This window comes from Theropithecus gelada, chromosome 10 (assembly GCF_003255815.1).
Source record: "Theropithecus gelada isolate Dixy chromosome 10, Tgel_1.0, whole genome shotgun sequence".
Taxonomy (NCBI): Eukaryota; Metazoa; Chordata; class Mammalia; order Primates; family Cercopithecidae; genus Theropithecus; species Theropithecus gelada.
Window position 1 is genome coordinate 68,281,018 of NC_037678.1, and position 23,614 is coordinate 68,304,631.

The 23,614-nt window shown below is 40.3% G+C and overlaps 1 protein-coding gene and 1 pseudogene across 3 annotated transcripts in view; one reads left to right on the forward strand and one right to left on the reverse strand.

Annotated features, from left to right (window-relative positions):
* The window catches only part of ITCH (itchy E3 ubiquitin protein ligase), a 139,229-nt gene that overhangs the window by 79,694 nt on the left and 35,921 nt on the right, over window positions 1-23,614 (reverse strand). The window contains exons 4-8 of one of the 3 annotated variants that reach the window (XM_025399431.1): window positions 15,057-15,198; window positions 10,911-11,035; window positions 9,675-9,812; window positions 2,754-2,875; window positions 1,176-1,221 (exon numbers count right to left, since the gene is read on the reverse strand). In XM_025399431.1, the coding sequence (XP_025255216.1) occupies window positions 1,176-1,221; window positions 2,754-2,875; window positions 9,675-9,685 (179 nt within the window). In that variant the 5' untranslated portion in view covers window positions 9,686-9,812; window positions 10,911-11,035; window positions 15,057-15,198. The remainder of the gene's footprint in view (window positions 1-1,175; window positions 1,222-2,753; window positions 2,876-9,674; window positions 9,813-10,910; window positions 11,036-15,056; window positions 15,199-23,614) is intronic. The other 2 variants (XM_025399428.1, XM_025399430.1) reach the window with 2 other exon arrangements.
* On the forward strand, window positions 20,818-21,540 carry LOC112633059 (annotated as a pseudogene).

The following is a 23,614-nucleotide window of genomic DNA, read 5'->3' on the forward strand; positions in this document are numbered from 1 at the left end:
GAATAAGTTCAAGGAAAGGTACCGTGTCTGGATATGCTTGTAGGCTAGATTTATGTTTCACTTTACACAAACATCTAACTGTAGCAAAGAGTAACAGAGCAGTATTGCTGCCAGCATATCTCACCTCCAGCCACAGGGCGGTTTTCTCCTATCAGAACAGAACAAATGGTCGGCTTTACACCGAGACATTCCATTCCCAGGGAAGAGCAGGAGACAAAAACCTTCCTCTTATCTCAACTGCAAAGAGGTCTCCCTCTTTCCCTACTCCTCCTCAGCACAGACCCTTCACGGGTGTCGGGCTGGGGGATGTAAGGTCTTTCCTTTCCCACGAGGCCATATCTCAGGCTGTCTCAGTGGAGGGAAACCTTGGACAATACCCAGGCTTTCTTGGGCAGAGGTCCCTGCGGCTTTCCACAGAGCATTGTGTCCCTGGTTAATCGAGAATGGAGAATGGCGATGACTTTTACCAGGCATACTGCCGGCAAACATATTGTTAACAAGGCATATCCTACACAGCCCTAAATCCATTAAACTTTGATTCAATACAGCACATGTTTCTGTGAGCACCAGGCTGGGGCTACAGTTACAGATTAACACCATCTCAAAGCAGAACAATTTTTCTTAGTACAGATCAAAATGGAGTTTCTTATGTCTTCCTTTTCTACATAGACACAGTACAATCTGATCGCTCTTTCTTTTCCCCACATTGAGGTCCAAACTTGAAGACAGATAGATACATGCAAGTGCTAAACCTAGGCTAACAGCAAACAACTGGTACAAAGCTCTACCCCTTCTAATGAAGGCCCAGATGATACCACAGCTAGTAGTGACCTTCACATACGTGTAAAGCTCCTATCTCAGCTTTTCTGAAAAAGAAACTTAACAGCCCAATGATGGCTCTGGGGTTTAGAATGTCCTGCCTCTGAAAAGGTGCCAGTATATTTTCTACAAGTAAAAGAAGTATCAACAATTTGGTTATCCATAGCCCACTCCAGATAGCTGTAATCCAATAAGCTAAGAGCCTTCAATCTTTCACAAATATTTCCCTTCTTCAGTTCTGAATTCTTTCTGACACTCATTTATTCTTGTATCATGAACCTGAAGTTTATACTAAAATGAGTATTTAGGAAATCTCTCTCTCTGCATTCTGCGGTAAGCAATCAGTGAATGCTTACCTTGTTTCATCCTTGGATCTGGAGCCATCGTCATTCTGAGAAGCACCTTTAACATCAAAGTTTAAACAGAAAATGAGTTTCAGGAGAGTAGTTTTCATGCTTTTTTTCTAAACATGCCATGTAAGCAAAGCCTTTTAGTAAATCTTTGTAATAAAGAACATACTGTAACTTAAATTCCAACATGACTTTAAAAGGAAAAATGTCATGACTGCAAAAAAAGTCTACCAAAATTTTGTGCAAATGCTTAATAATTAATGGATAAGGGATGTTAATTACTAAAGGTATATCACTCATGCACTACTATTCCTGCCTTTTTTTAAGATATGTCTAACTCTAATTTGAGCCTAGTGTTTTAACCATCTTTGTATCCCAAATACCTCATAAAAAAGTGCTGATCGCCAGCAGAATAAAATTGATTCCAGAAATAGAAAAACCTATAACGTCTCTCTTATGCAGGGGCCTGGAAAACAGCTTAAAAATTAGGAAAGCCACAAATGGGAATCCAAGTGGCCAAAAATTAACGCCCCAATGTTCATATTTTCTTCTTGCTTTATTGATGGAAAATATTCTTAGGATTCAGTCAAGATCTTTTTACTGTAACAGTGTTGGAGAGGCCAGGTGCAGTAGCTCACACCTGTAATCCCAGCATTTTGGAAGGCCAAGGTGGGTGGATCGCCTCAGGTCAGGAGTTCAAGACCAGCCTGGCCTACATGGTAAAATCCCATCTCTACTAAAAATACAAAAATTACTCAGGAATGGTGGCAGGCACCTGCAATCCCATCTACTTGGGAGGCTGAGACAGGAGAATCGCTTGAACCCGGGGGGCAGAAGTTCAGTGAGCCGAGAACACGCCATTGCACTCCAGCCTGGGCAACAAGAGCAAAACTCCCATCTCAAAAAAGTGTTGCAGGGAGGCTGCTAAAGGTAGGTACATTTAAAGAAGCAAAAACAAATGGTAAACAGGGAAAGAGAAAGAAAAATTATCAAACGTAGAAACAAGAACTCAAGTTCAACCATCTAGGTTCATTTAGTAAAGGAACAATAGTCCCTGGATAGAATCATAGTTTAAAACAGTGAAATCATTACCATATTACAACAAAGCATAACTGGTGGATTAATTAATTTAAAAAAAAAATGAGTCACCACTATACTATACCATACTTAGCAAAGTTGGTAAATGTCTCATCCACTCTAGAAATATATATCTTTAAAACAGTATGTAAATAAAATGTCGTCTATAGAATGGAATTAATACTATTTGGTAACAAAAGAGAACATACTAATGAAACACGCTGTGTCATGGATGAACCTCAAAAACATTACACTAAGTGAAAGAAGCCAGACACAAAAAAACACATATTTTATGATTCCATTTATACAAATGTTCAGAAAAACACAAATTTTTAGAGATAAAAAATAAAGGCTGGGCATGGTGGCTCACACCTATAATCCCAGCACTTTGGGAAGCCGAGGTAGGCAGATTGCCTGAGGTCAGGACTTTGAGACCAGCCTGGCCAACATGGCAAAACTTCGTCTCTACTAAAAATACAAAAATTAGCTGAGTATGGTGGTGGGCGCCTGTAGTCCCAACTACTCGGGAGGCTAAGGCAGGAGAATCACTTGAACCCGGGAGGCGGAGGTTGCAGTGAGCAGAGATCGTGCCACTGCACTCCAGCCTGGGCGACAGAGCAAGACTCCATCTCAAAAAAAAAAAAAACATAGATTAGTGGTGGTTACCTGTGGCTGACAGTGAGAAGGGAAGCTCCTGTAAACAGGCAAGAGGGATTTTACTGAGGGGATAAAAATGTTCTAAACCTAAATTACAGTGATAGTTGAATCCCTCACTTAAGTTACTAAAATTCATTAAGCTATACACTTGAAATGGGTAAATTTTATGTTGTATAAAATAGAACTCAATAAAGATGTTAAAGTGGTAAAAAAAGGCCGGGCGCGGTGGCTCAAGCCTGTAATCCCAGCACTTTGGGAGGCCGAGACGGGCGGATCACGAGGTCAGGAGATCGAGACCACCCTGGCTAACACGGTGAAACCCCGTCTCTACTAAAAAATACAAAAAAAAACTAGCCGGGCGCGGTGGCGGGCGCCTGTAGTCCCAGCTACTCAGGAGGCTGAGGCAGGAGAATGGCGTGAACCCGGGAGGCGGAGCTTGCAGTGAGCTGAGATCCGGCCACTGCACTCCAGCCTGGGTGGCAGAGCGAGACTCCGTCTCAAAAAAAAAAAAAAAAAAAATTAAAAAAAAAAAAAAAATAAAGTGGTAAAAAAAAAAATGGTACAATGAAATACATTTTGGCTATAAAGGGTAAATTTCAGTTTAAGAATGTTTTAATATGGAATACAGTCCCCTAAAACGGCTTATGAATGGGACACAAATGAAATCAGAAAACCACAACAAACTATCCAGCATAAGTTACTAAAATGTGTCTATTAGTATTTCACTTTTCTCAAAATTAAGAAAACCATTAGGAATACTCCATTTAAGTCAACCATGATTTGCTACTTCTAAACTTTCTCACTACAGTGACAAAGAACAGTATTTTAATCACATGAATTCTGAGGGCACACTGCCTAGGTTTGTATCCTAGCTTTATTACGTACTTTGTGACCTTACAAAAGTATACTTGACTTCCTATACCTTTTCCTGCATGTATAAAATGGGGATGACACCTACCTCATAGAGTATTTGTAAGAATTAAACATGTAAACATCTAGCACAGTGCTAGCACATATAAGCAGTCATAATAACTATTATTTCTCAAAATTTACATCTCATTAGGAAAGTCTAAACAAGGGTCATTTTTCTTCTATATATATATATATTTTTTGACAAAGGGTCTTGTTGCATTGTCCAGGCTGGAGTACAGTGGCATAGTCATAGCTCATTGCAGCCTCAACCTCTCAGGCTCAAGCAATCCTCCTACCTCAGCCTCCCCAAGTGGGAGGATACATGGATGCATGCCACCACAAAATCAGCTACATTTTTTAAAAATTTTTTTGAATACATGGAGTCTCACCATGTTGTCCATGCTAGTCTCAGACTCCTGGACTCAAGTGATCCTCCTGCCTTGGCCTCCCAAAGTGCTGGGATTACAGGTGTGAGCCACTATGCCTGGAATATTCATTCTTTTATTTCACTCCAATATAAAGTGAAGCCATAACTATGAAATGGCATAAATTATTTAGATCTTATCCTCTGCTTACAACCAGAGAATAGTTAACAACAAAAAAAATCTAACACCTATACAATGAACATCCAAGAAGAGAACAATGGTTGTTCTTAACCACTGCATTTTACAAATGTATTGCCTTTTAAAGGTATTCCCAATCCAAATTTCCTCAAGAAAATTTTTCAGATTGCTAAACGCACGTTTTACCCACAAGAAACTTTGGAAGATCTACAAAGGTATCTTCTACTCATTAAGCTCGTCAAAATGGCCTGCCCTCCCACCACAAAATAACTAGCTCCTAGGTAAAGCAGTTTAACACATCGTTCCTATTTCTTGGATGTCTAGCAATCTCAAAAACAAAAAAGTGAACTGAAGCCAGGTGTGGTGGTGAGCACCTGAAGTCCCAGCTACACAAAAAGCTGAGGCAGGAGGACTCCTCGAGGCCCGGAGTTCAAAGGTGCAGTGTGCTATAACCGCTCCTCTGAATAGCCACTGAACTCTAATCTGGACAACACAGCGAGATCCAGTCTCAAAAAGAAAAAAAACAAAGTGAATGGACACAAGTCTGCAGTGAGCAAATGTGAAAAACTAGGTTACCCAGAGGGCCATTTTCAATCCTCAAATGGATTAGAAAGCCTTGGGTCAGCAGCAAACCTGGGGTGCTGAACCAGAGCCTGCCACATTAGGCTGGTAAGGGTCTGATCCATTTTAGAAATACATATGTAGAAAAGGAGGTGAAGTGTTCCCAGTTCAGTGGTACACCCTAGCAACTAGTAGAAGCAAAAGAAATTTTCTCTGGGGCAAAGAATCCCCAATTTAGGCCCTTAAGATTCCAACAGATTAAGATCAAATATAAACTTGCAATCGAAGAACAAATGCAAATGAAAACAAACCTCAATGAGGAAGAGACAAAAAACCATTTACATACCCAAGGATTTCAGACACTGGAATTACCAAATGGAGAACGTTTAAAAAAAAAATCCGATGTATCAAAAAAAGTTACAAGGAAGAAATGAGAAACTATCAAAAACAAGCATCAGCAATTCTACTCCTAAGGTATACATCCAAAAGAAATGAAAACATATTTCTACACAAATGCTTATAGCAGCATTATTTATAATTCGTAACAGCCAAACGGAAGTAAGCCAAATGTGTATCAATGAATGAATGGACAAACAAGTTGTGGCACATATATACACAGTAGAATTATTATACAGACATAAGAAGGAAGTACTGACACACTCTACAAATTGGATGAACCTCAAAGTCATTATGCTAAGTAAAGAATCCAGACAAAAAAGTCACATGATTCCTTTTATGTGATATATCCTGAATAGGCAAATCCATAGAGACAGAGAGCAGATTAGTAGTTATCACGGCTTGGGAGAAGAAAGAAATGTTTTTTTTTTCAGGTAACAAGAAAGATCTGAAACTAGAGACAGATGGTGGATGTATATCATTATCAACACACTAAACACCACTAAGGTGTACACTCTATATAATGGTTAATTGTATGTTATGTAAATTTCATCTCAGTTTTAAAAATCCTAACAAATAGCATATTTGAAGAAGCAATAAATACTGTAGAGCTGAAAATAAAAATACCCCAGCAATTCTACTCTCAAGCATACACCCAACATAAACGTTAAATCTGTTTATTAATAAACATACGCAAAAATGTTCAATGTATCGCTGTTCATAATGGAAAAAAAAAAAAAAGGCTAAGCAAATGTCCTTTGATATAAAAATGTTAAAACCCGGTACATTCACTCAACAGATTACTATGCAGTAGTAAAAGTGAATGACCTACAGACACAATTATATGACTAAATCTTAAAAGGCCCGTAGTCCCAGCTACTCAGGAGGCTGAGGCAGGACAATAGCACGAACCGGAAAGGCGGAGCTTACAGTGAGCCGAGATCATGCCATTGCACTCCAGCCTCGGCGACAGAGTGAGACTCCGTCTCAAAAAAAGAAAAAGGCAACACTAAAAATTAGCTGGGTGTGGTGGCAAATGCCTGCAATCCCAGCTACTCCGGAGGCTGAGGCAGGAGAATCGCCTGAACCCGGAAGGCGGAGGTTGCAGTGAGCCTAGATCGCGCCACTACACTCGAGCCGGGGTGACAGTGGGAAGACTCCGACTCAAAAAAATAAATAAAAAGGCAAACACTGATATTTTCATAGAGGTCAAGAGAAACATACAAGTACTGCTTATATATCACACATAGGATAAAACTTTTAAAGATCACAGAAATGATAAATTCAAAGTTCAGAATAGTGATTATCTCTAAAGGAAAGAAAAGGAATGATATAGGAAGAAAAATACAGGTGGATGCAATGATATTGTTAATATTCTACTTCTTTTTTTTTTTTTTTTTGAGTCGGAGTCTCGCTGTCGCCCAGGCTGGAGTGCAGTGGCTTGATCTCAGCTCACTGCAAGCTCCGCCCCCTGGGTTCACGTCATTCTCCTGCCTCAGCCTCTCAAGTAGCTGGGACTACAGGTGCCCGCCACCACGCCCGGCTAATTTTTTAATATTTTTAGTAGAGACGGGGTTTCACCATGTTAGCCGGGATGGTCTCGATCTCCTGCACTCGTGATCCGCCCGTCTTGGCCTCCCAAAGTGCTGGGATTACAGGCGAGAGCCACCGCGCCCAGCAATTATTAAATATTTTACATTAGTTTCAACTTCTGGGGGGCGAAGCTTAGGACACTATAAATACTGAGGTTTAAGGCAGTTTAACAATATAACTTGTATTTTATCTTCCAGACTTCCAATTTATGTATAGAAAAATGTGACTATTAGAGAGTTCTTGTGAACAATAATCAGTGTTAACTCCAAATCAGTATAACCATTTCAGAAATTTCTTTCCGTCCTCACTAGCCCCAAAGAACTAATCTGGAAGATATATTAGGTCCTGCTACTTTATTTTTTTTTTTTTTTGAGAGAGGGTCTCACTCTGTCACCCAGGCTGGAGTGCAGTGGCGTGATCTTGGCTCACTGCAACCTCTGAGTCCTGGGCTCAAGTGATCCTCCCACCTCAGCCTCCCAAGTACCTGGACTACAGGCACATGCCACACACATGGCAAATTTTTGAATTTTTTGCAGAGACGGAGTTTTGTTACGTTGCCTAGGCTGGTCTTGAACTCCTGGGCTCAAGCAACCCTCCTGCCTCAGCCTCCCAAAACGCTAGGATCAAGGGGTGAGCCACTGCGCCCAGCCTGTCCTGTTATTTTTAAAAGTCATGAGTCAAAAAGGAAGTAGGAAGTCTTTCAACAAAGTAGAAAAAGAATAGCATCTGACAGCTGCAAAATGTTTCATAATGCAGTTTCTAAGTAAACCAAAAGATCTTTGTCAAACTCATCAAGAAATCCATTAATCTGCTCTTTCATTGTCTTCAGGCCTCTAAAATCTATGTTTCAAGTGAAAATACACTTAGCACATTAGGAAGTGATGGAAATAGCTGATGGGAAAAACAGCAGGAAAAAGTTTTATTAAATATGCTAGCTGTGGCCGGGCGCGGTGGCTCAACCCTGTAATCCCAGCACTTTGGGAGGCCGAGGCGGGTGGATCACGAGGTCAGGAGATCGAGACCATCCTGGCTAACATGGTGAAACCCCGTCTCTACTAAAAAAAAAAATACAAAAAACTAGCCGGGCGTGGTGGCGGGCGCCTGTAGTCCGAGCTACTCGGAGGCTGAGGCAGGAGAATGGCGTAAACCCGGGAGGCGGAGCTTGCAGTGAGCCGAGATCGCGCCACTGCACTCCAGCCTGGGTGACACAGCGAGACTCCGTCTCAAAAAAAAAAAAAAAATATGCTAGCTGTGTAGCCACTAAGGTGCCACACAGTTTATTTTTCTTTAACACACACCACTAAATCAGAGATTGTAAGATTTACTAACGCACGTATAATGAATTAGTATTGTCAAAAGGTATCCCTGCAAGTGTAGCCTACAGAAGCAGAAGGGGAATGGTAAATAGATTTCAGCTTGTAATGGCTGTGTGGTCCAGTGTTAAGAAGGATTTAGAGGTCGGATGCAGTGGCTCACGCCTGTAATCCCAGCACTTTGGAAGGCTGAGGTGGGCGGATCACCTGAGGTCAAGAGTTCGAGACTAGCCTGATCAACATGGAAAAACCCCATTTCTACTTTAAAAAAAAAAAAAATTAGCTGGGCGTGGTGGCACATGCCTGTAATCCCAGCTACTCGGGAGACTGAGACAGGAAAATCACTTGAATCCAGGAGGTGGAGGTTGCGGTGGGCCGAGATTGCACTCCACCCTGGACAACAAGAGCAAAACTCTTGTCTTTAAAAAAAAAAAAAAAAAAAAAAAAGGCCAGGCGCCTTGGCTCACACCTGTAATCCCAGCACTTTGGGAGGCCGAGGCAGGTGGATCACGAGGTCAGGAGATCGAGACCATCCTGGCTAACACGGTGAAACCCTGTCTCTACTAAAAATACAAAAAAATTAGCCGGGCGTGGTGGCGGGCATCTGTAGTCCCAGCTGCTGGGGAGGCTGAGGCGGGAGAATGGCGTGAACTCAGGAGGCGGAGCTTGCAGTGAGATCATGCCACTTGTACTCCAGCCTGGGTGACAGAGCAAGACTCTGTACCAAAAAAAAAAAAAAGTTTTAAATTCATATTTAAACTCAACCACACACTGCTACAGACAATAAATTTTGTCTGCCATTGGCACAGTCGGCAGTGTGGCATCTAACCCATATGAACTGCCATAGTGGGCCTATAGAATAAATACTATATTAATCAACTCATTACTCACAGAGCCAAATGTGATTCAACTTCTATTTGGCTAATTTTTCAACTTATGTAAAAATATACATGCTTTTATTCATAGAAATACGAATATATCTCATTCTCTCTAATGTGATCAAGTTTGAGAGGACAAAGAAACACTTTCCTACTTTGAAGTCTACCTGTGCCTATTACCACCACCATTTCAACAGCAATGGGTAGATTAAACTAAAAAGAAAATGTTTAAAGTGATCAGTGTCTGTTTTTTAAAAAGAAAAAAAATCATTTCTTTTTTTTTTTTTTTTTAAAGAAACAAGGTCTCACTCTGTCACCTAGGCTGGACTGCAGTGACGTGATTACAGCTCAGAGCAGCCTCAACCTCCAAGCTCAAGCAATCTTCCTGCCTCAGCCTCCCAAAGTGCTGGGATTAGAGGCGTGAGCCACCACACCAGCCAGAAAAAAACATTTTATTAATCTGAAAAAAGAAATCAAAATAATTACATACAGCATACTACAATGGCTATTTTATTTAAGAAGGATCATTAAAGACCTTAAAAAGTGGTCACTTACTTTCTGAACATGTAGTTTCACCATTGGTAACAACTTCAGATTCTAACTGTAGCCCATCAAGACAAATTGATAAGTCTCCTACTGTCTCTGTTGGCTCTCTGTCACCTCCAAGCTGCAAAGTCACAACTACTTCTTCAACTGGAAGAAAATAAAGTTACAGAAAAAATGGTCACATTTTCCCCCCAGTTAAGGCATCTTAACTGTTAAAAATTAACTGTTAAATATGTGATGTCCAAGAAAATATAACTATATGTGCATATAAATTGTTTAACTTTGTTTCACCCAAGGTTTGAGTACTTTTGACACCAAAACACTGTATCTTTTAAAAAGGACAAAATTTGTTAATGTTTCATATCCATGATGTAAAATAGTATGTCCATCGTTTATTATTTTCATTCCATCCTTGTAAGACTATAGTATAAAATGGGTCAGCATAAGAATAAAGATTATTTAGCAATACATACCTGAATTAAATTGAGTAAAAACATAATTTAAGGATAAATTATATCTAATAAGCCCTAAATGAGAAAATTCTTAGAAGTATGTTTTAGATAGTTGAGGGGTAGAAAAAATGTGTTTTATTAATACATAATTATATAATTAATATATATTAATTAAAACAAGCTACACATATTTCCATATTATATAAACCACAACCACATAAAATGAGGACATTTTAAAAAATAAGCATTTAATTAAAGCCGAATGTGGTGGTACCCGCCTAGTCTCAGTCTCAGGAGGCTGAGGCAGGATAATCACTTGAAGCCAGGAGTTCAAGACTACACTGTGCTGCAACTGCACCTATAAATAGCCACCGCACTCCAGCCTGGGAAACAGAGTGTGTCCTTGTCTCCCCATGTCCCTCCCAAAAAAAACCATTTGAAAAGGAAATCTGTAAAAATATTCATTGGATTTGTCTCTGAAGTGGGATTTTTATTTTTTCTTTCATCTCTGCTCTATATTTTAGTTTTTCCACAATTAACTATGTATTACTTTACTGATATCTATTTACTAAGTAAATAAATATTTACTAAAAATACTGAATTCAAAATGAATGGCCAAACCAAGGTTACTCAGAATACTTTCAACACTGTAAAATTCTTCTACCTGTTCATCCTATAACAAGTAAAACTTAAAAGTATGAGTGAACATGAGTCATTATGCATGCTTGGCACACAAATTTCTTTCAGAAAAACAAACAGCTAAGTGCAATTTCTATTAGTCTTACATACATACGTTTCATATTGTTTGACTTTAATGTTTCATAAATATCTAATGCAGCAGTTCCCAACAAAACATCAGATTTCAGTGTCTGGTGACTCCACACACGAAAATGTAATTTACTCACAGGGGTAACGATACTAAAAGTGAAAAAAGTGGAAAAAATATTATTTGTATTGAATATGACAATGAGATCCTAAATAAATTACAATTCAGTTTTAAAGTCTAACGTCTTCTCACTGCACCCCTTACAGTTTACTATACAACCAATATTGGCCTATGTTCAGTAATCTTATGAAAATTATCTGAATGCTACATGCTTACATGGTCATTTTCACTTGTGATTGAACTATAAAAGTAAATTCATCACATATTGTCAACAAAAGTGAAACTGCTTATCCTGCAACAAACTATTGGAAAACTAGTTTTACTTTAGTAGTACAGAAGAGTAACTTTACAAATTAAATCCTTATGTCAGTAGTTTACAGAGCTTGAGGTTATTTTATCTTCACAGTAACCCTATGAGATGGGAATTATCACTTCCTTCTTCAGATACAGAAACTGACATTCAGATATAAAGCAAACTGCCTAAGGTCACACAGCCAGTAAGTAGCAGAACGGTAATTTGAATAAAATCTTGACATTAAACTTTATATTAAAAAGTTCTTCAAGTCAGCTACATAATGATTTGAAGATTACATTACATACACCAAGTTTCACATTGCTAGAGGCAAGTTGCCCAGTCCAACTATCGAATATGAACTCACTCATACCTTACTAAATGCCAATAAAGAATACTCTCTATAATGGTATTTCCAAAGTAAACTGGGAAATCTGAATTTGCAATACATATACAATCAATGTTAGAGTCAAGCATCAGAAAGCTAGGAGCACTATATAATCTACCACAGTCCTATGGTTCAATGATACAAAGACAAATTCCAGAAATGTTTGAATTTCTCTATATCTCATTCTCTCTAATGTGATCAAGTTTGAGGGGACAAAGAAACACTTTCCTCCTTTGAAGTCTACCTGTACCTATTACCACCACCATTTCAACAGCAATGGGTAGATTAAACAAACTAAAAATTCCACATTGCTCTTCTTCTTAGGGGGTACAATATATTCATTCTCTTCAAAATTCTCATATGCTACTTTCAAGAGAGCTCATACTATATATCATATTAGGAAAATATTTCTCGGCCAGGCGCAGTGGCTCACGCCTGTAATCCCAGCACTTAGGGAGGCTGAGGTGGGAGGATTATTTTACGTCAGGAGCTTGAGACCAGCTGGCCAATATGGTGAAACCCCGTCTCTACTATAATTACAAAAAAATTAGCTGGGAGTGGTGGCGCATGCCTGTAATCCCAGCTACTCAGGAGGATGAGGCAGGAGATTTGCTTGAACCCGGGAGGCAGAGGTTGCAGTGAGCAGAGATGGCACCACTGCACCCCAGCCTGGGTGAGAGTGGGAAAAAAAAAATTCTGTATTAGTCAGTTCAGAAATCATAACGGGGATGAAATAAAAAGCAAATAAATTTAACTTTACTATTTTTAATATGGAAGAAAAAGGCATACAAAGTACACTGTCAAAGATGACCAGTCTTAATTGTTTCAATTCAGTTCTCAACAGCAGTCTGGAAAGCCTGCTACACAACAATGGAAGTGATAAAATTCCAGGCCAATTTGCTGCAACTTAAAAATTCAGGAAAAGAACTTGAATTTAAGTTCCCCAAATGTCTGTGATCAAAAACAGCACTACCACACAGAACTACAAAGACAGTTTCTTTTTTCTTAACTTTTAAATCACTAAGGAGTTCATGACATTAACAGCTCAAGAGCCTCCGAGCGCATATCAAGTAAGCACTCAAATCAGTTGGAGGAAATTAGGTGACCATCTAATTCAACTGAACATCTCTAGCCATTATGGAGGCTGTGACCTTTTATAGATTTCACTTGGTAAAGGAAAAAATATATATGAGATGGGAACTCACTACTTTGCCCTGGTTAATCTCTAACTCCTCCTGGGCTAAAGCACCTTATCCCACCTTATCCTCCCAAGTAGCTGGGATTACAAACATGTGCAATCATTCCCAGCCTCATGTGTTTTTTTGAAATTTTTATTAATACATTGTTTCATTTCGACTCAATCTATGATGGGCCATTAATTAAAAACAGAAAGCCTAAATAAGAAACATTTATGCTGAAATAAACACAGATGAGGAACACTGGAATGATATGGGCCTCCAGATGATCTCCCATAAATTCTTCTTTTTTTTCTCTTTTTTGAGACAGGGTTTTACTCGTCACCCCGGCTGGAATGCAATGGCGCAATCTCAGTTCACTGCAACCTGCAACCTCTGCCTACCAGGTTCAAACAATTCTCCTGTCTCAGCCTTCCGAGTAGCTGGGATAACAGGCACCCACCACCACGCCCAGCTAATTTTTGTATTTTTAGTAGAGACTGGGTTTCACCATGTTAGTCAGGTTGGTCTCAAACTCCTGACCTCAGGTGATCCTCCCGCCTTGGCCTCCCAAACTACTGGGATTACAGGAGTGACCCATCATACCTGGCCAAATCATTCTTTTTCTTCCTTTTTGTTTTCTTTTTGTAGAGACGGGGTCTTGCTACATTGCCCAGGCTAGAGTTCAGTGGCAATTCACAGGAGCAATCATAGCAAACTGTCCCTTTGAACTCCTGGCCTCACAGAATCCTCCTGATTCAGTCTCCCAAAGAGTTGGGATTACAGGTGTGAGCCACCACACCCGGCTCCATGTGTTTTCTTCTATTTTAATTTTAAAAATTAAAATTAACCTTTAATGGGTGTCAATATCTTAGATTATAATGCCAACATTTGGGGCTTTGTGTTAAAACTGAGCTATATCCTACTTCTATGAATCTATACTACAGATATAAACACCAACATACAAAGATATATGCACATGGATGTATCCGCAACACTGCCTAATAACACAACATTAGGAGCCAACTAATCAATACAGAACTATTAAAATATAGTCCACCCATATTAAGGAATATTACAAAGCTATATAAGGGATGCAAGATCCATATGTACTCAGGTAGAGAGATCACCATGATATTAGTGTTAAGTACAAAAAGAAAGTTGTAGAATAAAATGTATAGTAGTAGTCCCAGCTACTGGAGCAAGAGGCTGAGATGGGAAGACTGCTTGAGCCAGGGAGGTTGAGGGCACTCTGGACAACACAGTAAGATCCCATGTCATTCAAAAAATAAATAAATATAGTATAACTGGCACCATAATTTAAAATACTAAAAAACTGGCCAGGCACAGTGATGCATGCCTGTGGTCCCAGCTACTTGGGAGGCTGAGGCAGGAGGATCTCTTGAGGCCAGGAGTTCAAGGCTGCTGTGAGCTATGATAGCACCACTATACTCCAGTTTGGGTGACAGAGTGAGACACTATCTCAAAACAAAACAAAGAAAAAACTAATTAAAATACTATTTTTAAAAATTAAGTTAAAAAACAGAGGGGGGTACTCATAATCCCTTAATTCAACCCAAAGTTAATAAAAGGGCTGCCAGAAATCTTTTTAGGTCTATGACCATGGGCTCTTTTCAGTTATTGTTCAGTGACAAGAGCAATATCATCACCAACTAAACTAGAGAAGGTAAAGAAAGGGAATGACTATAAAAACAGCTATTTAAAGAGAAACAAAAAAGCAGACCAGAAGGAATCCTAGGAAAAGGGAGAGGGGAAAAAAAGGAGAGAAAGGAGGAAGAAAAAAAACAAAAACCAGGCCAGGCACGGTGGCTCACGCCTGTAATCCCAGCACTTTGGGAGGCTGAGGCAGGCGGATCATGAGGTCAGGAGATCGAGACCATCCTGGCTAACACGGTGAAACCCCCGGCTCTACTAAAAATACAAAAAAATTAACCGGGCGTGGTGTCGGGCGCCTGTAGTCACAGCTACTCAGGAGGCTGAGGCAGGAGAATGGCGTGAACCCAGGAGGCAGAGCTGGCAATGAGCCGAGATCGCGCCACTACACTCTAGCCTGGGCGACAGAGCAAGACTCCGTCTCAAAAAAAAAAAAAAAACCAAAGTGAGAAACATTTTTTTAAATTGTATTTCCAATCATCTACTAAACAAAACGTACTATAGAAAAATACTTCCAAACTTACACTGTAAGGGGTTGCTTCCACTTAGGACTGTTTGTGTTGTTGCATTTTTCTGTCTTCTTTGACTGTCCATCTACTGTGACCTCTACATAAGGACTTGGTCCAAACCAATTCTTCTTATTTTCCTTAAGTTTTGCTGAGATGACTACGTAAAAGAAATGAAAAATATTTCAATAGATGAGATGTTAATTCACTTATGAAATCGATTTAACTTCATAATTAGGCAGATTTACTAAATTTATTCAAGAAGCAGTTTTGCTCTAAAATACTTACCAATTTTATTCCCTCATAACCTTTGTACTTCTCCCATCCTAGTAAAGAAATATAGAGGTTCCCCGTACCATCAACCCAAACTCCCATCAGTAGAATTCCATGTTATCAAAAGTTCAGAACTCAGATCAATTAAAAACTACACATATGGGCCAGGTGCAGTGGCTTACGCCTGTAATCCCAGAACGTTGGGAGGCCGAGGCAAGAGGATTGCCTAAGCTCAGTAGTTCAAGACCAATCTGGAAAATACAGCGAACCTTCATCTCTCCTAAAAATAAAAAAAATTAGCTGGGCATAGTGGCATGTGCCAATAGTCCTAGCTACTTGGGAGGCTGAGGTAGGAGAATCACTTGAGTCCAGGAGGTCAAGGCTTCAATGAGCTATGATTGTGCCACTGCACTCCAGCTTGGGCGACAGGAAGAAAAATTTAAAAAGCACACATAAGGCTGGGCAGGGTGGCTTGCACCTGTAATCTCAGCTACTCAGGTGGCTGAGGCAGGAGGACTGCTTGAGCCTAGGTGTTTAAGACCTGCCTGGGCAGCACAGTGAGACCATATCTCAAAACAAACAAAATGTATGCATTGACAAACATGGTCAACAAACATCTGAATGCCTACCATGTGTCAGATACTGCTCTAAACTCTGTCTCTAAAGCAATTAACAGTAAAAGATCTGGCTTTCAAGGAGATTATATTCTAATTCAAGTATTTATGATGAAAAACAGGCTGATGTGACAAAACATGACTTGGTAGTAAGGAAGGCTTCTGAGAAGACTGTTAAGCAACCATCCAAATGACAAGGAGCCAGCCATGTGAAGACTAGAGGTGGGAATAAGAAAGCATTCCAGACAGAGGCAAATGAGTATGGCATATCTGAGGGAAAGTATAGCAAGCACAGGAAAGAATGGTAAATGAAGGGAGATAAGCTTTGTATGGGAGCTTTGCAAGCCAAGATAAAGAATTTGCAGCTGGGCGCAGTGGCGCACGTCTGTAATCCCAGCACTTTGGGACGCTGAGGCGGGTGGATCACCTGAGGTCAGGAGTTTAAGATCAGCCTGGCCAACATGGCGAAACGCTGTCTCTACTAAAAAAATTCAAAACTTAGCCAGGTGTGGTGGCAGGCACCTGTAATCCCAATCACTCAGGAGCCTGAGGCAGGAAAATTGCTTGAACCCGGGGGGTGGAGGTTGTAGTGAGCCAAGATCATGCCACTGCACTCCAGCCTGGGCAACAGAGTAAGACTAAGTATCAAAAAAATAAATAAATAAATAATAATAATAATAATTTGGATTTTATTCTGGTGGAAAGCCAAAGGAAGAATAAGAATTACAAACTAAGATTTTTTTTTAAACATCTCATATTATCTAAGCAAGAGCTTCCTATGTTGTGCATCTTGAGATACAAACTCCTTAGCCTTCACCCTTTAGTTACCTTTGCCATAAAATAGCTTTGTCCAAGCCCCTTAGAGGGTATAACAAGTAGAAATATAGCAGAGCACCCCATGATTTCCACAGGTGGCAACTCACTGCTCCCTCATGAGTTGAGGGAGCACAGATGAGGTAAATTACAACCAAGGAAGTACTCCACCACCCAGGTTATCTACTCCAGCAGCAAAGTTCAGAGAATGCCACTGCTCATCAAAGTTAAGGAACCCATGGAGTTGTCAGAGGAGTTTATATAGTAGCTACTTAAGAAGCTTAATATATAGTCCAAAGTCTGGGAATCCAAGTGGGCACAGTCCCAGGTGGTGGCCCTGAAACTCTGACTTTACATATATCAAATACTTTCATCCTTTTAGGCTTATGTGCCTTTTTGCTGGCATTCAAGCCAGCTGCAGAATGACTGACTAAAGAAAAAGAAGAGTTGCAAGAGAAGGCTAGACAAATAGACAAGATCAAGCATGGTGGTTCACACTTGTAATCCCAGCACTTTGGGAGGCTGAGGCAGGAAGATCACTTGTGGCCCAAGAGTTTGAACAAAGCCTGGTCAACACAGTGAGACCACCATCTCTACAAAAGATAATTTTAAAAATTAGCCAGGCATGATGGCATCACCTGTAGTTCCAGCTGCTGGGGAGGCTGAGGCAGGACGATCGCTTGAGCCTGGGAGGTCAAGGCTGCAGTGAGCTGTGATTGCACCACTGCAATCCAGCCTGGGCAACAGAGCAAAACTGTGTCTCCAAAAAAAAAGTTCTTTGAGATGCCGAGACATCTAAGTGGAAACATGAAATAGAAAGTCTTTTTCACAATAAAAATATATTCAAGTGGGGACCAGAGCTATCTCTGATTAAAATGTAATAGGCCAGGCACATAATACCAGCACTTTGAGAGACCCAGGAGGGAGGATCGCTTGAGCCCAGGAGTCTAAGACCATTGTGGACAACATAGTGAGACCTCATCTCTATTTAAAAAAAAAAAAAAAAAGTATTATTAAAGCTCTAGTGCTTAATATAGAGCCAAATTTAATCACAGGATTATACAGAAAAACATAAAATTTCCACTTTTAATACATTTCTGGTCTAAGAAAAGGTGAAATAGCCCAAACAATTATACATACACTCATTATATTTCAGGGCCTCTTGTGGCACTCTGAAACTGATTAAACCTAGAACAAAGAGCAATGCAGGGCTGAAAGGAAAGAAATGATCTGCCCCTGTTTGGGCTTTCTAGGATTCAAATTTTTTTTTTTTTTTTTGAGATGGAGTTTCACTCTTGTTGCCCAGGCTGGAGTGCAACGGCGCAATCTGAGCTCATTGCAACCTCTGCCTCCTGAGTTCAAGCGATTCTCCTGCCTCAGCCTCCCAAGCAGCTGGGGTTACGGGCACCCATCACTACACCCAGCTAATTTTTGCATTTTTAGTAGAGATGGGGTTTCACCATGTTGGTCAGGCTAGTGTCAAATTCCTGAGGTGATCCACCTGCCTCTGCCTCTGCCTCTTAAAGTGTTGGGATTACAGGCATGAGCCACTGTGCCCAACTGGATTCAAATTTGTGAAAGCAATTTTGCTACATAATCCTACCAAACCCCACTGAAACTTTTTTTTTTTTTGAGACAGGGCCTGGTTCTGTCACCCAGGCTGGAGTATACTGGCACAATCTCAGGTCACTGCAATCACCTCTACTTCCTGGGCTCAAACCGTCCTCCCACCTCAGTCTCCCAAGTGGCTGGGACTACAGGTGCGTGCCATCACATCCAGCAAATTTTTGTATTTTTTCTGGTAGAGACAAGGTTTTGCCAAGTTGCCCAGGTTGGTTTTGTACTCCTGGGCTCAAGAGATCTACTCACCTAGGCCTACCAAAGTGGTAGAATTACAGGCATGAATCACCAGGCCCAGCCTAGCAAACTTTACATGGGGGGTGGGGGCGGGGGGCAGCAATTGTTAGTATTTACCATGTGCCTGCACATAAATGTAATTTCAAGATTCACAACTATTCTGCGAAACAGGTATTACTGTCCTAATTTTTACACATAAAAAGAGAAGCAGCTGAATGTAGTGGCTCATGCTTGTAATCCCAGCACTTTGGGAGGCTGGGGCAAAAGGATCACCTGATGTCAGGAGTTCAAGACCAGCTTGGCAAACAGTGAAACCCTGTCTCTACTAAAAATACAAAAATTAGCCAGACGTGGTGGCAGGCACCTGCAATCCCAGCTACTCAGGAGGCTGAGGCAGGAGAATCACTGGAACCCGGGAGGCAAAGGTTGTAGTGAGCGGAGATCACGCCATTGCACTCCAGCCTAGGTGATAAGAATGAAACTCCGTCTCAAAAAAAAAAAAAAAAAGACACAAGCTCTGTGGAATTTAAATTTTTGCCCAAGGGTCACATTGCAAAACCTGAACAGGAAAAATTATTTCAGTATTCCAATCTCAAAGTCTAGATTGAACAAAACCTTGTGTTATAGTCATAATATTACAAATATAAAATAAATCAATATACTACTTCCTGAAAACTAAAGTCCCATAGTAAATCAAACAAAAAAATAAAAAACTATACATCATAAACTGGAAGAAAAAGGACCAGAAAAACGTCTGTCTCATCTGACACTTGGGCTACTATGAGAGGCCTCTAAACAACTGTTTTTACTGTCACTTCTCCAATCCAACTCCTCACAGTCACCAGAATTATTTTCCTAAAATAGATGTGATCATGTCATTACTTAAATGATTCTTTATTGCCTGCAAAATGAAGTTTAAACTCTTATGGGGCATTTTACCTTGCTTTGTATGCAGCTGTAACTTACCCTTCCAGCCTCCTACTAAAACAAATCTTACCAAAGCTCTATATTCTAGTCATCCTTAGTTATATGATGTTCCTCACATGGGCCATGTACTTTCATTCCTCTAAACATGCTGCTCCCTCTACTCAGAATGATACTTTTTCCTTTTATACCCATTAAATTCTACTTCTTGAGAGACAAACGTCCCCCGTCTCTTTGATTGAAGGCTTCTTTAATGCTAAGAAGTGAAATTATTTCCACCTCCATGCTTCCAGGGTATTTCCATATTTACGTATGGCTCCATCAGGTTTTCATTTTGTCTTACTAGTTTTTACTTGTTTAACTCGCCATGTGAGCCTCTTGATTGCACAGATGTAGCCAATCTTTACAATTTCTGGAGCACTCTGGGATTTAATCTGAGAAGTATTTAATACATATGTTGAACCAAATGATTATCAGTCATGGCAGAAAACAAAAGTTTCCCTGCTTTCTAGTCTTTGTCTCTCTGCTTTATTATAATCATTTGCTGGCTATCTCACTCTCCCATGCTTGTGCTCTCTATCTCTCTCTCTCTCACACATACCCACATACTAATGCAAATAGTTTTCATGGCATAAACTAATGTTCCTCTGATCCTTCTGTTCTGAAGGTCAGTGCTTTGAACTGATCTCAGTTCTTCAGCGTATCTCTCTGATACAACATAAACATTTTACAATACAAATACAAAAAAAGAACGGATCCTTAGCTTATCTAACCTATTTTGGATAAGCTACAGAGAACAAGGTACAACAAAAAACAGTGCCAAAACTAAATAAATAAGCAGAATAATGAACTAGGTAAGAGATCAACCCGGTTGAGCAACAGCCACCTTTGTGGAAGAACTCTGCCCTGCCTGTGGAGAACTAAACTCTAAATCACAAGTATAAAATTCTTAGTTTGCTGGACTGTTAAAGGAATTAAAAACAACATAAGTATAAGGGATCTTTTTGCTTCCTGAACAATCAGAGCTAAATATATGGTACTATAATAAATTTGGGACATGCAGTAATATTTAATTACAATTAATAATAATTAAAATCAAGATGACATCTCTTTCTTAATTTGGAATAAAGAGGAGAATATAAGAAATTCTAGCAAGTACCAAAGTTTCCTTATTTTGCCCAATGCTAGCATGCAACAAACATCAAATAAAAAACACAGATGAGCCAATGCCCTGGTGGAGAAGCTGAGGTCAACATCAGATTTAAAATATTTAAAGTGGATACCAAACTATTTCAACAATGCAGACAATTAAGTGTGTTGTTGTAGATGATGGTGCTGTTGGTAAAACAACACAACAAACAAACTTCCATCGGAATATACACCAACTGTTCTTGACAACTATGCAGTAACCGTTATGACTGGTGGAGAACCATATACTCTTGGACTTTTTGATACTGCAGAGCAAGAGGATTATGAGGGATTATGACACTGAGTTACCCACAAACAGATGTATTTCTAGTCTATTTTTCAGTGGTCTCTCCATCTTCATTTGAAAATGTGAAAGAAAAGCAGGTGCCCAAGATAACTCACCACTGTCCAAAGACTCCTCTATTGCTTGTTGGGACCCAAATTGATCTCAAAGATGACCCCTCTACTATTGAGAAACTTGCCAAGAACAAACAGAAGCCTATCACTCCAGAGACTGCTGAAAAGCTGGCCCATGACCTGAAGGCTGTCAAGTATGTGGAGTGTTCTGCACTCACACAGAAAGGCCTAAAGAACGTGTCTGATGAAGCAACATTGACTGCCCTGGAACCTCCAGAACCAAAGAAGAGTCGCAGATGTCTGCTGCTGTGAACATCTCTCCAGAACCCTTTCTGCACAGCTGGTGTCGGCATCATACTAAAAGCAATGTTTAAGTCAAACTAAAGATTAAAAATTAAAATTAGTTTTTGCCATAATGGCAAATGCCCTGCACCTACCCACATGTACTCATGTGAGACAAGGCCCATAGTTATGGCCCCCTCACATCCCTATCCCAGTACTAGTTAATTTTGAGTAATTGTATGTTGTCAGAAAAGTGATTAGTACTAGTTTTGGTTTTGTTGTTTCAAGATATATGTATGTATTTTAAAAGCAAGGCATGCTTGTGGATGACTCTGTAACAGACTAATTGGAATTGTTGAAGCTGCTCCCTGGTTCCACTCTGGGACATCTTAGTGGTTTCTTTCTTCCCCCCTCCTCTTTTTTAGGGCAGAGTGTGGTGAGGTTTGTTTTTAAGTCTTTTTTTTAATTTTTTTTAATTCATTAACCAGTGGACGTCACCTTAAGGTGACGAGGACCGACTGATTCCACAGTCCACTTCCTAGATCCAGTTGAGAAAACATGTTCCCCATCTGGGGCTCTTAGGAAGGAGTATAGTAAATGCCTCATTTAATAACATACTCCTTTTTGAAAGTTGCCTTTTTACTCCACCCTTGAGTAGATCCAGTATTTGATGAAACTCGTGAAAGTAGGTGGAGGCTGTCTTACCCCTCCTCTTTTCTAGGAGACACTATATGTGACTGTGATTTTCAAGGATGTTTGTTTGCCACTTACTGAATTTTTTTGAAAGTTAATTTCTTAACTTCTTTCACTGATAAATGAAGAAAAGCACTGTACCTCTGAAATACACCAAATGGGTTGAGCTTGTAATTTTAAAAAATTTTTCCCAGTCAAAAAAAAAAAAAAAAGACACAGATGAGTTAAGTATAATAGCTGAGGTTATATATAGGCATAATTAAATGGGAAACAGATAAATAAAGACAGGTAAGGACATAAGAAAACAGACTTACATCCAAGGTAAAGACCCCGGCTAAATGATAAGAAGAAACGAAGAGCTGATTTAAGAAATCCAAGATCAGCCTGGGTGACACAATGATAACATGTCTTTATAAAAAATTTAAAAATTGGCTAGGACAATGGCTCATGCCTGTAATTCCAGAACTTTGGGAGGCCAAGGTGGGCGAATTACTTGAGGTCAGGAGTTCGAGACCAGCCTGGCTGAGCCAGGCACAGTGGTGCATGCCTGTAATCCCAGCTACTGGGGAGGCTAAGGCACGAGAATCACTTGAACCTGGGAGACGGAGGTTGCAGTGAGCCAAGATCAAGTCACTGCACTCCAGCCTGGGCGACAGAGCAAGACTCTGTTTCAGTAAATAAATAAATAAATAAATAAAAAGGTAGGTAAGGGGGTGGGCATGGTAGGCAGAGATTACAGTCAACTGAAATAGCACCACTGCACTCCAGCCTGGGTGACAGAACGAGACTCTGTCTCAAAAAAAAAAAAAAAGAAATTTTTTTGTCTTTGTCTCTAACTTTCTAAAACACAAATCTAACCACTCTTTGTTACAAACACTGATTACTTCCCATCTCCATCTCCCTTAGCAATAAATTTTTTTTTAAGGCACACCCGAAAGACACAGCCATTCCCATTCTCAGGGCTCCCCCTATTACAGGGGTTTGCATGGGTATTAGGGCAAGTTTTGTGTATTCTCTTCTTTCATGTGTCTTGCTCATGCTGTCTCCTCAAAGGGTCCTTTTCTACTTTTCTGCATTTAAACAGTAGCAATCCTAGGTCAGGCAGAGTGGCTCAGGCCTATAATTCCAACACTTATGGAAGGCTGGGAGCATCACTTGAGGCCAGGAGTTCAAGACCATACTGGGCAACACAGCAAGACCCTGTTGCTACAAAAGAATTTTTTTGGCCAGGCGGGGTGGCTCACACCTGTAATTCCAGCACTTTGGGAGGCTGAGGTGGGCGGAGCACGAGGTCAAGAGATCGAGACCATCTTGGCCAACATGGTAAAATTCCGTCTCTACTAAAAATACAAAAATCGGCTGGGTTTGACGGCTCGTGCCTGTAATCTCAGCTACACAGGAGGCTGACGCAGAAGAATCACTTGAAGCTGGGCGCGGTGGCTCAAGCCTGTAATCCCAGCACTTTGGGAGGCCGAGACGGGCGGATCACGAGGTCAGGAGATCGAGACCATCCTGGCTAACACGGTGAAACCCCGTCTCTACTAAAAAAATACAAAAAACCAGCCGGGCGAGGTG